Raw genomic sequence first — 12,696 nt, forward strand, 5'->3', positions numbered from 1 at the left:
CAAGAAAGTTCTGTCTTTTTAGTTTTCTACCTCTTAATCTCCATCCTTTAGTGACAAAAGTTTGTGAGCTCATGGTGATATAAGAGATCTTATTCCCCTTTTCCTGCTCTGGGGACAGGAAACACTGGCAATGAAATGCAACACCCAGCTGACCGTGATTTAAATTTTTTTTTTATAATATTAAAAAAAACTTGGCCACTAATCCCAGTAAAACTTATTTGTCAAGGCCATTGTACAACATTACTAATAGGTTACATAACTAATTTCACTTTGAATGTGTTTTATAAAAATAAAGATGCACTAAAATGCTGCGCTAGCATCCTTCCTCTGTTGGTAGCTCAGGATTTTAGCATTCACAGAGCTTTCAAAAACAGAACTTCCATCACAGTACCCTCAAAGCATGGAAGTTGAAGGAGCTGTTGCCCCCTTGCTTGGAAATTCATTCTCCCTCGCCTGAGACAGTGAGCTGATTGTTACTTGTAAGTCTTCTTCAGCATGGAATGCAGTGGGTTATTGTAAATCACCATCAGTGGTAGTTTGAGTTAGGCAACTTAGCGTTCCAATTAGTGGGTGTGTATATAGATGTCACATCCCAGCTAAGTGCTTGGTAATTTCTTAAACTCAAGTTTAAACTCAAGTGCTTGTGATGGATTATTTACTTAATTGCATGGTTTTAATTTAGCTAACATTTGTTTAAATACACAATGCGGAAGATAAGCTGGAGTATCTGTGGTAACTCAGTACCAGGCAGCCTTCTGTGTGGTGAGGAAGAATTTAAGTGGCTAATTTGTGATTTCTGTGTTCGTTCCTTGACACTGTGCTAGACATTTCCTTGCTTTCTCCCACTTAGGTGATCACAACTGGTCAGTGACACCACGAGGAAATATCCCCTGTGCCCACCAGCTGCCCACACAGCCCCTTCCTTTATTCCATCTGCCATCGAATGTTTATGCAGAGTTCTCATGTGCTGCCCTTCTTTTGAAACTGTCAGGGATGATTTACCAGCAGCTTGAGTTTACCCTTAAATAAAATGAACCTTGGTCTTCCATGACATCTTTTATCAACTGTAATATGGTATATTACCATTTGTGTCACTGGTTAATGACATCATGTTGGACCTGTAGTCACTGTATCCTTTCACTTTTGTTGTTGATAGAAGACTGCCAGGTTGAAGAGCTTGATCCTTTTTGCTCCTTAGCATAATAAGAGCACTTCTTGCATGTGTTCGAAATGTCAGCTGATAAGAAAAGATTAAGATGACTGTAAAGCACTGTACTGAGAGTAAAAAAAAAAAGGTGATTTATCTTCTCTTTCCAAGTTTCTGCTCTAAACCATTTAACCTTGTCTTAGGGCCCTTTTGTTTTGCAGTTGCAGCAAAGAAATTCTGCAGTGTTTACATTTATCTGTATCTTAAAATATGACTATAAAGAACAGGAAGATGGTATTATTTCAGGGACAGCTGCAAGGGTTTCTCTCATACATAGATTGACTGGAACTTAGTGAATTGACAAAAGCACAGGGAAGCTTCTCAGGCATTTGTTTGTGTCTGTTGAATGTGGTCATAAGCCAAGAGTGGGTACCTGTGAGCTGAAGTATGAAGAGGAAAACGGGTGTGAAATAATCAGATCACTAGCTGCTTGATAGCACTAAACCAGCAGGACTCAGGATGAAGCATATGGAATCCAAACAGAACAACATGGCTAATAGTGATGACATCCAGAATGTGAGTGACACAGGACGTGTGGTTTTCTGCAGTGGGAGCTGCAGTGAGCAGGGATGGCCTCTTGACCTAAGCTCTTACTTGCAAGTTGGCCTATGGAGATATTAATTCTACTCTGAATCTTATTTAGTCTGTTTGTTTGAACTGAGTTTTGCAAGTCTGGAAACATGCGAGTCTGCCTTAGGTGCAGAGTTGGGCTACAATTTTGATGATTGCTCATGACTGGCATTAAAGTGTTCAGTCAGTCTGTACTGGATGATCTTTTATAATGAGGGGAATCAAGTATGGAACCTGCTCTTCAGAGAGCAGCAAGAAGGAAAAGTTTGTTTTTTCCAGTATTTATTGCAGTGGCTGGCAAGCTGTGGACTTGTGTTCCTTTAAAAAGTTTTTTACCTCCTTCAGAAATGCACTCCCTTTCCGAGAGCCATCCCTAGGGATGAGCTGTGCTGGTGTTTGGTTGCTGGGAGCCCAGTATGGTTAGGAGTAGATTCAGGAGCCATCCAGAAAGCAGAACTGTCATGGTCAGCCGTGAGAAATGTGCTCTGTTTTCACACAGATGTTTTCCTTCTGACTCTACAGTGAAGCCAACCATTCTGAAACCTGCTACCTGTTTATTTGATTCATCATTCAAGGCCAGCATAATTCCCAGTGACTATCACTGTGTGTTGTTTTTTGTTGTTGTTGTTATGGAGTCCTAATTCGTTGTTTCTGCGGGCACAAAAGCATCGCTGGGCTCATTTGGTGTTTTGGTGCACTGTAATTTTACATAGAACACTTCTGTTGAGATTTCCCAGCTGTGTCATCTGTTGGGCTCATCACTATTACTTCCTTTTGACCTCTTCTCTATAATTGCACATGCATGACTTACTAGCTGCTGTAAAGATACCTGAATTCAACTGTGCTCGTTTAAGAAACCAACCAAAGAAACAGAAAAAGTGGAGAGAGCAAAATAGTTCTGTTTGAGGCCAGAGAGGACCAACTAGGTAGCTGTTTGCTTTCTGCCAGACAGCCAGAGCCATCTGTCACATGACAATGAGCAGACAGATTTTAGAAGTTCATTTGTTTTTATGACTGTTTTTACAATTTTATGCAAATTGAACCATTACCTAACGCGTAATTTTTCCTCAGAAATAGATGGTTTAGAGACTGATATCCCTGTTCAGTCATTTACTTATCGAGTTGCTTTTTATACAAAGCATAAAAATAATGATGCTTTTCTCCTCTAATAAAAACTCTTCAGACCTAAGTTCTGTCTTTTTCCACTGTATGAAGGACTGTCTATTTTCTATGCTAACAGAAAACCTCAAGGGCTTTATGTCCAAGTTTTATATGTTCGTAGAAACTAAGCCTATAAAGGTTATGAAGGAACTAATGTTTAATGCTTTAATATTTAGCTCAAACTCAGTCTGTAATGATTTTTAAGAAGAATTTGTTGCTTTTTTAATTCTTCAAGTATTCATTTTTCATATTCTCTATTAGTTTTTAATATAACTCATGACATTCCTTCTATTCTTGGAATGGTAAATCTAAAACATGTCAAGTTGTACAGGTTTTTAGCAGTTGGAGTATTGTGTTCAAGTCCAAGTGATTCCAGTGTGAGCACAAAGCTCTTCTGCTTTATCCTCAGCAAAAGTTAATGCTATTGAAGGGTTCCGCCCAGGGGAAGCTTGAATTGCACCAACAGGTCTGTACAAGAACAGTTTGACAGCATCTCCTCATATGAATATGGCTTCATGATGGCATAGTAGTCTTTATTTTTATGAGGAGAATTTTAAAGCAAGACCAGCTTTTTTGTTGTTTATTTATTTGTTTGTTTGTTCATTGGAGACTTTATGCATTAAAACTCAAACTTCTTCAGTAAGTTGTAAGCACTTGCAGTTCCTTGGGGTTTGGCCAGTTCTCTTGTGCATCACAGGCATGGCTGCTCAAGTGTTTGCATCCTTAGAGATATGTGTAAGCATTTATGAAATTGGTACTTGCTCGGTTGCATGCATACTTTTCCTGTATAGTAATTGCCATTTAAAGGTCAGCACTTTCCAATATATTTTGGGTGTCACTGTTTTTCCTAATAGTGAGAAGATGAGTTATCGGTAGTAATGATTCTTACCCTTACACGCATAGAAACATTTAAAATTATTTTGAATCGTCATCGCATGAAATATGGTAGTGAAAGATTTAGGGTCACTTGAATTCATTGCAATGTCCAGAAAAGGAGGCCGTCCCTAACTTCTGGAGCATATATCAATTAAATTTGGGTATAACACTAAACTGTGTAGTTAGGCTGTTTTGTGGTTTCACAGGGAAATATAAATGGTAGGTTTCTCCTAGCAGGAGTTGGTCTTGAGGATTGTTGGTTTCTTCAGATCCAGCGAGACCTGTGAGGGGCTTGCCAGTGTATAATCTCTGTCAATGACCCTTTATGCTAAAGCTGATATTTAGGGCCAGCAGGGAGTGCTTGAGCAGATTGAAATAAGTCTGTAGTGATATCTCACAGAGCCATCAGCGTGCAGATGATGGATGAACCCTTGTTTGTGGATGAGGTCACCAGCAACACAGTGGCAAGTGTTTATTTTTAATGTCATATTGATGTTGGGCTTGCTAATGTGTATGTTGGAACAGGCTGCTCATATTGGAACAGGCTGCCCAGGGAAGTGGTGGAGTCACTGTCCCTGGATGTGTTCAAGAAGTGTGTGGATATGGCTCTGAGTGACACGGTCAGTGGGCATGGATTGGGGTAGGCATTGGGCTGGATGATCTTAGTGGTCTTTTCCAACATTAATGTTTCTGTGACTCCCATGTATAATGTAACCCTTCAACACTGTGTGGAAGTCTCCTCTAGTGCCTTGGAACTACCTTTTGCTGGACAGGTCTGTGGGTTTCTTTTGCTGATGGAGTTGCTGTGGCCAGCTGGTTCTAATGGATGTAAAGAGATTGCCCTATCCACCTCTGTTAAGTCAAATATTCTAAACTCAGGAGCTGCAGAGGATAGAAGCTGTGATAATGTCTTTTTTTTCTGGGTTATAAAGACATTCTGTATTTTCTGAAAATCAGTTGAGACTGTTCGCACCACCACCACCAAAAATATCAGAAACTCACATGAGGCTGGGAGTAGGCTTCAGTTCAGTAGTTACCCTGGGCTTTTGTGGGTCTTCTTTAGTGCTTAAACAGTGTCCCTCAGAGTGGGCATTTTTCTAACTGTACAGCAGTCATGGAGCATGCCTTTGGATGTCTTATGTATGCTGTAGGGCCAAAAATAGCATCAAAATGAAAGGTGTCAAGGAACACTCAAAATTGTAGAATCATAGAATGGCTTGGGTTGGAAGAGACCTCAAAGATCATCAAATTCCAGCCTCAGTTCCAAAATCAATTGATACTGATACAACAGGAGTAGACCTACCTTGTCTCACTGCAACCAGCCCTTGAGGCAGCGTGCTCAGCCTGTCTGGAGCCCGGTTGTCTGCAAGTTAGCAGTGGAAATTGCTTTGAGCTTGGAATAAACCCACACACCTACAAATTACAAGACAACAAAACATGCTGAGTGAAATCTTGGCCTTATCAAAGTCAAATGGAGCTTGCTGCTGGCTTCAGTGGAACAAGATTTTTTTTCATAAAGAGGAAGAAAAAGAATTGTTTGAATTCTAAAATCAGAGTTAAATAGTCTAATGTAGGGTTGTTGGTTTTTTTGGTCACAGATACCTGCTTGTTTTCACACGTATTTGCAGGATCTGAAGGCCACGATGTCTTTGTATCTGCAGTCCCTGGCTATAATAGTGCTTACCGAAGCACACCTGGAACACTCATGCGTTTGTAACTTTCATTTCTTGTTTTTATGGTCCAGCAACATTGCTCAGGCCTGTTCAGATGAGTTGGCAATTAGTAACGTAAATATAACTTGTCTGACTTGATTTGTTCTTCCCACACACATTCCGTCTGTCTCTCTGCAGCAGAGCCATTTGTAGAGAGAAGAGTAGCAGGGAAGCCTGCTCTGGTAGGATGGATGTCAGAAAGGTGTTCAGTCCTTCATATGAGATCTTATACATCATGGAGAGCAACAGTGCTATGCAGCCCCCCTCATGAGCATTCTCACCTGCACAGATCTCTCCTTGAGCAAATTCTTGGTCACAGCACTCTGTAAGAGGCAGTGGCTGAGTGTTACTGTCCACAAATGGTGAATGACAAACCAAGGAATGTGTTTTGTTTGATTCCTGCACTGCCTGCAAATAGCTCAGAGACAGACTGGAAGAAGAAGTGTCTTTAAATGCCCTGATGGGCACAAGAAGTCAGCAGCATGGGGAGGTTTTCTCCTCCAGCTCCGTTTCCAATGATGCCATTCCATTCACTTATTCACTGGGCTGTCACATTGGCTGCGGTGATGCTTTGACAACGCTGTATTTTGTGACATTCATTCAATTTGTTCTTGTCCTGCATAGAACCTCAGCTAATGCACAGGAAAAAAAAGGTGTGATTATTCTTACTGCAGCATGAGCCAAAGCTGTGGCTTCTGTTCACAGAAGGACCTCTGGGATGCATAGTGCTTGGGCTCATGCTGCTGTCACAGTGATGCTAAACCTGCAAATATCTGGTGTTCAGTAAACCAGCTCATACTCCATCAGTGGTTGCTCCCATTGCTAGCAAAGCTGAGCAAGAACTTCTGCTAACTGGTCCTGTAAGGTGGTTGGCTTAATTGCATTAAAACTTGAGGAAAAAGTAGGAAGCATCACTGTGAGATTAAAGAAATCCTCCTCTGCTCTGCACTGAGAAAACCAAGGGACCTCAGCTGCTCCTCATACACCTTGCCCTCCAGACCCTTCACCGTCTTCATAGCCCTCCTTTGGATGCACTCTAAACAGCAGCTGTTGTTGGAGCGCATAACATTTGGAAGTGCAACTAAATATGTTCCTCGGGCCTTTTTTCGGTGAAAGCAAGTTTAAAATTTAAAAATTCCTTATCTTTTACTCAGTAAATATTTTACTTTATTTCCCAATTTCAGCTCAGTTTGCTTCACAGAGATCAGGCCTGCAGTTTCTTTAAACCTCCAAAAAGCAAAAGGATTACTGATGATCCTTATGGGTCCCTTCCAACTCAGGATATTCTGTGACTCTGTCATGATTTTATGATATCTTTCTCTTTAAAACTGTGATGGAGTAGCTTACTGCAGGTCATTTTTAACTCAGTCCTAAGTTAAAAGATTTGTTCATAGTTCATAAGTTCATAAGGTTGGAAAGGACCTATAAGATCATCTAGTCCAACCATCCTCCTATCACTATCTCTACCCAACTACTAAATTAAATCCTTTAGCACCTCATCTAAACGCTTCTTGAACAGCACTAGGGATGGTGCCTCAACCACCTCCCTAGGCAGGCCATTCCAGTGCCTGACCACTCTTTCAGAAAAGAAATGCTTCCTCAGGTCTAATCTAAATCTTCCCCGGTGCAACTTGTGGCCATAACTTGTGAATCTTGACTAATCAGAGAAAGCATGATGAAACCAGAGTCCTTAAGAAAAATAATTCTCTTAGATATCCATGTTTTCTTGAAAACTGTCTTGCAAGAGTTTCTTAGGCTGAGAATCAGAGACTTCTCAACTTATTAGCAAAAAACTCATCAAATCACAGAATCGTTAAGTTGGAAATGACCTCTAAGACTATCTAGTCCAGTCACCAACTCTTCACCACTGTACCCACTAACCATGTCCCTCAGTGCTACAAAGGCATTCTTCCTTTGAGTGCTTCTTTCTGCCTCCTTTCCTGTGCTCACCCCCAGCAGTCCCGCAATACCTGGACATACACTCTCAAGTGTAGGTAATACTGATCTTTTCGTATCAATTATGGAATTTATAAGTCATTCTTGCTGAATAGATCTGAAGAAAGGAAAGCTTTGAAATGGTTATTAGCTTAATAAAGGAAAGTCATGCTGAAATTCTTATTAAATTGCAATGAGTATGCAACTAAACTGAGATTTAATTACATTTCAAATTAACGGAACAGCTATTGATTATGTTGTAGCCAGCCCTAACAAATCAGCATTGTTACAAGAGATCATTAAAGTAGTAGTTAAAATTCTAACAGAAGTAGAAATGGTGTGGATAAAGGATACAGATTTCAGCATCTAAGCATTAGGATTTATTAGAACTAGAGATACCTGTAGCCTTTTTTGGACATTGTAGCTCTGTGGAGCACGATCCAGGTTTCAGTGGCTGTTCTCCTATGACCTGTTCTCCTTCAGGTGTGTGGGATAAGTGAGGGGAATGAGCATGGCCAGCCTGAGGGGTACCACAGGGTTGGTTGGAAGTGTTCAGCTGAGGCTGGGAGCTTTTGCTGGGGAGGAAAAGCAGCATCTTGTGGTTGGAGAACTTCCCTCTCTCAGCAGCCATACTGTTACAGTTCTGTGTCTTTGTCCTGAAATTCAGAACTCAGATTACAAAATGTCTTTTGCAGCTGCAGGATGTGAATTAAAGAAGAATGGATTACTGAAATATAATGGATTGCTGAAATATAAATCTAAGGGTTCAGAAATGACCTCGGGAGAGTAAAAATGACCAGCAACATGTAATTGGAACTTACTAATGATTTATACTTAGCTAATGAGGTCACTGCTTTTTTTCCCCCAACACACAGGATAGATTTTAGTGTAGTACACACAGATCCCTATTCCTGCTAACAACAGGATGTTCTGATTACAGTTGTAGTGCTTGAGAATTGCTGCTGATAAATGGTGGGGGCGGCAGCTCTAAGTACAGCTTCTCATATAATTTAAGAGTGAGACTCAAAGACATGCTGCTTGATCAATGGTAAATAGGACCAGCCGTGGCATGCTAAGGTTTGAAAGTCCTTGCCAGATTTTGGGATTAGAAGTTGTTGTTTCAGGCATTAACTCCTACAGTATCAAAATAATCAGCTGCTCTGATCATCTCATTTTCCTTTCTTTTTGGCCAAGATTTACTTACCTTTGCAAGCAGGAACTGATATGCAACCTTTTCCTTTATTCTTTTCCCCACAGTAATTTTCTGTGACAGCAAGCTGTTGGGTGTCCAGAATCTGTGCCATAGCGCTGGGCAGGCTAAAGCCGTGTCCCCTGTGGCCTTCCCATTCCCTCTGCTATTGGCTCAGGGGATGTGCAGCTGTCTGTAGCTGTGTGGTTATTCTGTGTGAAGCTGGAGACCCCACAGACTAGCTGTTACAGATGAGTGGGAGAAAGCACTCACAGCAAATTCAGCTGTGGTCAGGTTGCTCTTCACACTGAAGGACGTGCACCTTGAGTTATTCATTGCCTGCTCTGTAGGAGATGGCCCCGTGCAGGCAATATTCCTAATGAATGGTGAGAGGCAAGAATCAGCTGAAATGCAGTTGTTACCACTGCAGTGACTTTCAACCAGAGAAAACCTCACGTGTCCTGATTTAAGACTGGTACAGGCTTGGTTAGTTTTTCCAGGGGTCCCCCTGGAATTCAGAATCAATGGGGTTTGTATTTGCAGTAGTCCTAAGGATGAAATCAGGGTTGGCAGACTGTGATGTGTGAACTCACACATATACATGCGCTCAGAAAAAGAACAGATTTTGTTAATTAAACTGAGGCGTTTTAGACAGCCTGTGCCTAAACTTCAGCCCTGTTTGGTAAAAGGGACTTTTCTCTTGGGTCTCTTTAATGTCACATTCCATTTACAAGGGTAACCAATGCTGTAACTTGTTCCCCTCTTCCCTATCCCACAGAAAATGACAGAAAGGAATTTCTTGCTCTGCCTTTGATAAGCTCTCTCTTTCTTTTTGTTCCAGATAACTTCAAACGAGAAGTGCTTGGAGAGCCTGAAGAGTGATGGCGATGCTCTGCTCCGCGCTCTGCAGTGCCTGGCCCAGTCAGCCAGGTGCGTCCCCTCAGGCTTCAGGAGCTTCCAGGATGGGAGCTCTCTCCACCTCCTGTCTGCCTTGACTTCTCCTGGCATCACCTCCTGTAGTAGAGGCCCCTCAGGTTTCCACCCCTGGCCCCCCTCTGTCAGAGCTCTGTGGCGGATCTGTCATCCGCTTTGATCCCAGCTGTGGCCGGCCGCAGTCAGCTGCCCTGCCGACGCATGCTGGTGCATATCTGTCACTGTTAAATTTTCCCTTTTTTATTTTTTTAATTTTATTTCAAACAATCCGTCTCTTTTATAACCAGATACTGGTCCACATTTCTTGGCACAGTGGGCGAGATGCACAATGTGGTAGTTTGTGCCCTGTTTTAAAGTAACCAAACTGCGTGGTACGCTTTGCAAGCTGATTTTTTTCTTTTCTCCTAAATGTGCAGTGAAGAACAGAGGTGCTTTTGTTTGCAAATACCTGTGACTTCCCAGCAAAGGCATGAGGCTGCGGGCACTGCCAGAGCTTCCGTTGCAGGAACGGAGGTGCTGGTCCCAGCAGCTTGGCCAGGCCTCAGCTCCTCTCCCTTGGACTTTCCCTCACCTAATCCCCCCTTGGATGTACACATGAATGAATTACTGTTCTCTGCGCTCCTACTGCAGGCCGTTAGGCTGCATTTTAAGTCAGAGATCGCAAAATAAGTCAGAGATCGTATTTTATAGATCAGTTCTTGAAACACTGTGTTGGTGTGTTGGGACACAGCAAGCCTGTCCTGGGCAGCCTGAGTCTCCCTCAGCTGCTGTCTCACGTTTTTTGTATGGCATGGTAAATTATCCAACTAACATAAAATGACAGCTCTCCCTATGGGACACAGTGGCACTGCCACTGAAGATGACAGTGGTGTGACAGTGGGGAAAGACATTTTTTCTTCTTTTGGAACGAGTTTTCAGTCTCTTTCTCTTTCTAACACATATCAGTGTTAGAAGCACTGCACAGCCCAACTAGTAGCCAGCTCTGAATCTGCCTCCCTGACTTCCTCTAATTGTTACCTACACACTTCTGTACTCAGCCACATGCTACAGGGCACAAAATAAGCAGCAGTCTCTCTTGTTTGACACAAGATGCTCAGGAGATCAGATTGTAGTGTTGGGACAGGCCAGGCTCCTCTGCTTGCAGCAGTGGCAGGAAGGCTCCCAGGAGCTCCAGGATTTTGTTTTCCCTCTTCCCATTCTTTGAAGGAATGCATGTCCCTGTCTGTTCACCTGCTGCAGAGCCTGGGAGGGATCTAGCCTGGATCTTGGGGACTGTGATGGATTCAAGCATGGACAAACAGCTGACAGGACAGACAAGGGAAGGCTGGGGTTAGCATGCTCAATCAGCTTTAGCGAAGTGGCCATTTTGTATTCAGACATTATGGCTGTTCTGCCGTCTCCTCCACCTCCCACTTATGTGCCATCCTCTCTAGAATATCCCTTGCCACCTAGTCACTTCAGCCTCCCTTTCTCACCTGTGCTTTGAACCCTGCTAAGAAGCCTTTCTGACCTTCATGCTGAATTGGAAACACGAGCGGTCTGAACTCCCAGGCCCTGCCACCCACATGCCATCACTAGGTCGGGGTGGGTGAGGCGTTTTTGCTTTGCTCGTTTTTCACAGACCGGTTTTTCCTCTTTCAGTGCAGCGGAGGGAAGGCAACAACCGAGCAGTGCCATTAGTGGCAGGGGCATGGCTGGGCAGCAAGCTGCTCTTGGTGCTCTCCCACCTCCTTGTAGCAGCTGGCTGTTGCCAAACTCTCTGTTACGTGTTCTTGGCTAGTCAGAACAGGCAGCCTTGGGGGTGGTATGTAACCAACCCATCGTGCTTAGTAGCGAGGTGGAATTCAATCTGAACTTTAAAACGTGCGATGTTAGGGATGAGTTAGAGTTCCCCAGAAGATGGGGCGTCAGCTGCACGTCGGCCTAGTGGTGTGCTTCCTGAGTTAATAATGAAGGATGGTAGCCTATAAAAAAAAACAAAAAAAAAACAAAGCAGCTTGTTTCTGCATGGGAGAAAGCAGAAGTGGAGTCATTTTCCTGTCAAGCCATGTGTGCGTGTGTGGGATTCATGGGGACATGGTAGATTTTATCTCCTCGTTCACAGAGGACATTGAGCAAGGATTTGAACTGGAACTCATTTTTGCACAAGATCTGCTGCAGGACAAAATTGCTGGTTGCGTGTTCCTGCTCGACAGGAAAATGGGGTAACGTTACTCAATGGGCGATGCTGAGAATTTTCCAGCACAATGGCAAACGTGGGATTTAAACAAGAAATTTTCCCTCAAGGATATCTAACAGCTGGCATTATGTTTAATTCCTAGCTCTCACGCTGATGTTGCCGTTGCTTCCCTGGCATCTGAAATTCTGACAACAGTGGCACGTGTAAATCCAAAGCCGACCAAGTGAAGTCCTTTGGACCGGATCACCGAAATGCATTGTGTGAGGTGCTCAGCACTGTCCTGGATGAACACCTCCATAGGAGCAGAGCAGTCCTAATTGGCTCAGCGGTGCAGTGAGTCACTGCTGTGTCTGAGCACAGGCACCACTTTGGCATCTCCAGCAGGAACAGCCTTTTTTTTTTTTCTCAACCCTTTTACGGGTGAATTCTTGATTACTATTTGACTTTGCTGGCATTGCGTGATGTAGTGCAAGTACTTGATGGCCACAGTTTGAGAAGTGTAAATTAAAGTAGTAGTAGTTGTAGCACAGTATGGGCAGGAAGCGTCTCACTTTTTTAAGGTGTGTTAGAAATGCTTGTGTACATCTTTTTGATCAGCTGAGTGCCTTAGCAGGTCAGTTTAAGGAATTGCCTTACACTTGTGACTTGCATTAGACAATACCTTCCTACTAAAAAATGGGTGAACATACTTTGTAGTGTGTGCACACGTGGCACATCCACACGAGGAAATCCAGTAGAGCTACAGTCCTCTAGAACTCATAGGTGCCATAGTGTGTAAGAAATGAAATCCCCTTTATTGCCATGTCCCTGGAGACAACTTGGAGTGGCTGAGCCTGGTACTTGGCCCTGACACTGGTGTGTCAAAGCAACTGCATGCTACCACACCTCCAGGGCAGAGACCTTCCTGCATTGCTGATAGCAGCCCGCCCTTGGA

General features: G+C 43.1%; 1 protein-coding gene across 1 annotated transcript in view; it reads left to right on the top strand.

Moving 5' to 3' along the window:
- Window positions 1-12,012, top strand: part of ULK4 (unc-51 like kinase 4) — a 196,019-nt gene extending 184,007 nt beyond the window's left edge. The window contains exons 36-37 of the mRNA XM_065752754.1: window positions 9,492-9,580; window positions 11,905-12,012. Coding sequence (XP_065608826.1) covers window positions 9,492-9,580; window positions 11,905-11,989 — 174 coding nt within the window. The 3' untranslated portion in view covers window positions 11,990-12,012. The remainder of the gene's footprint in view (window positions 1-9,491; window positions 9,581-11,904) is intronic.
- Window positions 12,013-12,696: the final 684 nt, after the last annotated feature.

This window comes from Cyrtonyx montezumae, unplaced genomic scaffold (assembly GCF_038088225.1).
Source record: "Cyrtonyx montezumae isolate F1298 unplaced genomic scaffold, pur_monq_1.0 scaffold_8, whole genome shotgun sequence".
Taxonomy (NCBI): Eukaryota; Metazoa; Chordata; class Aves; order Galliformes; family Odontophoridae; genus Cyrtonyx; species Cyrtonyx montezumae.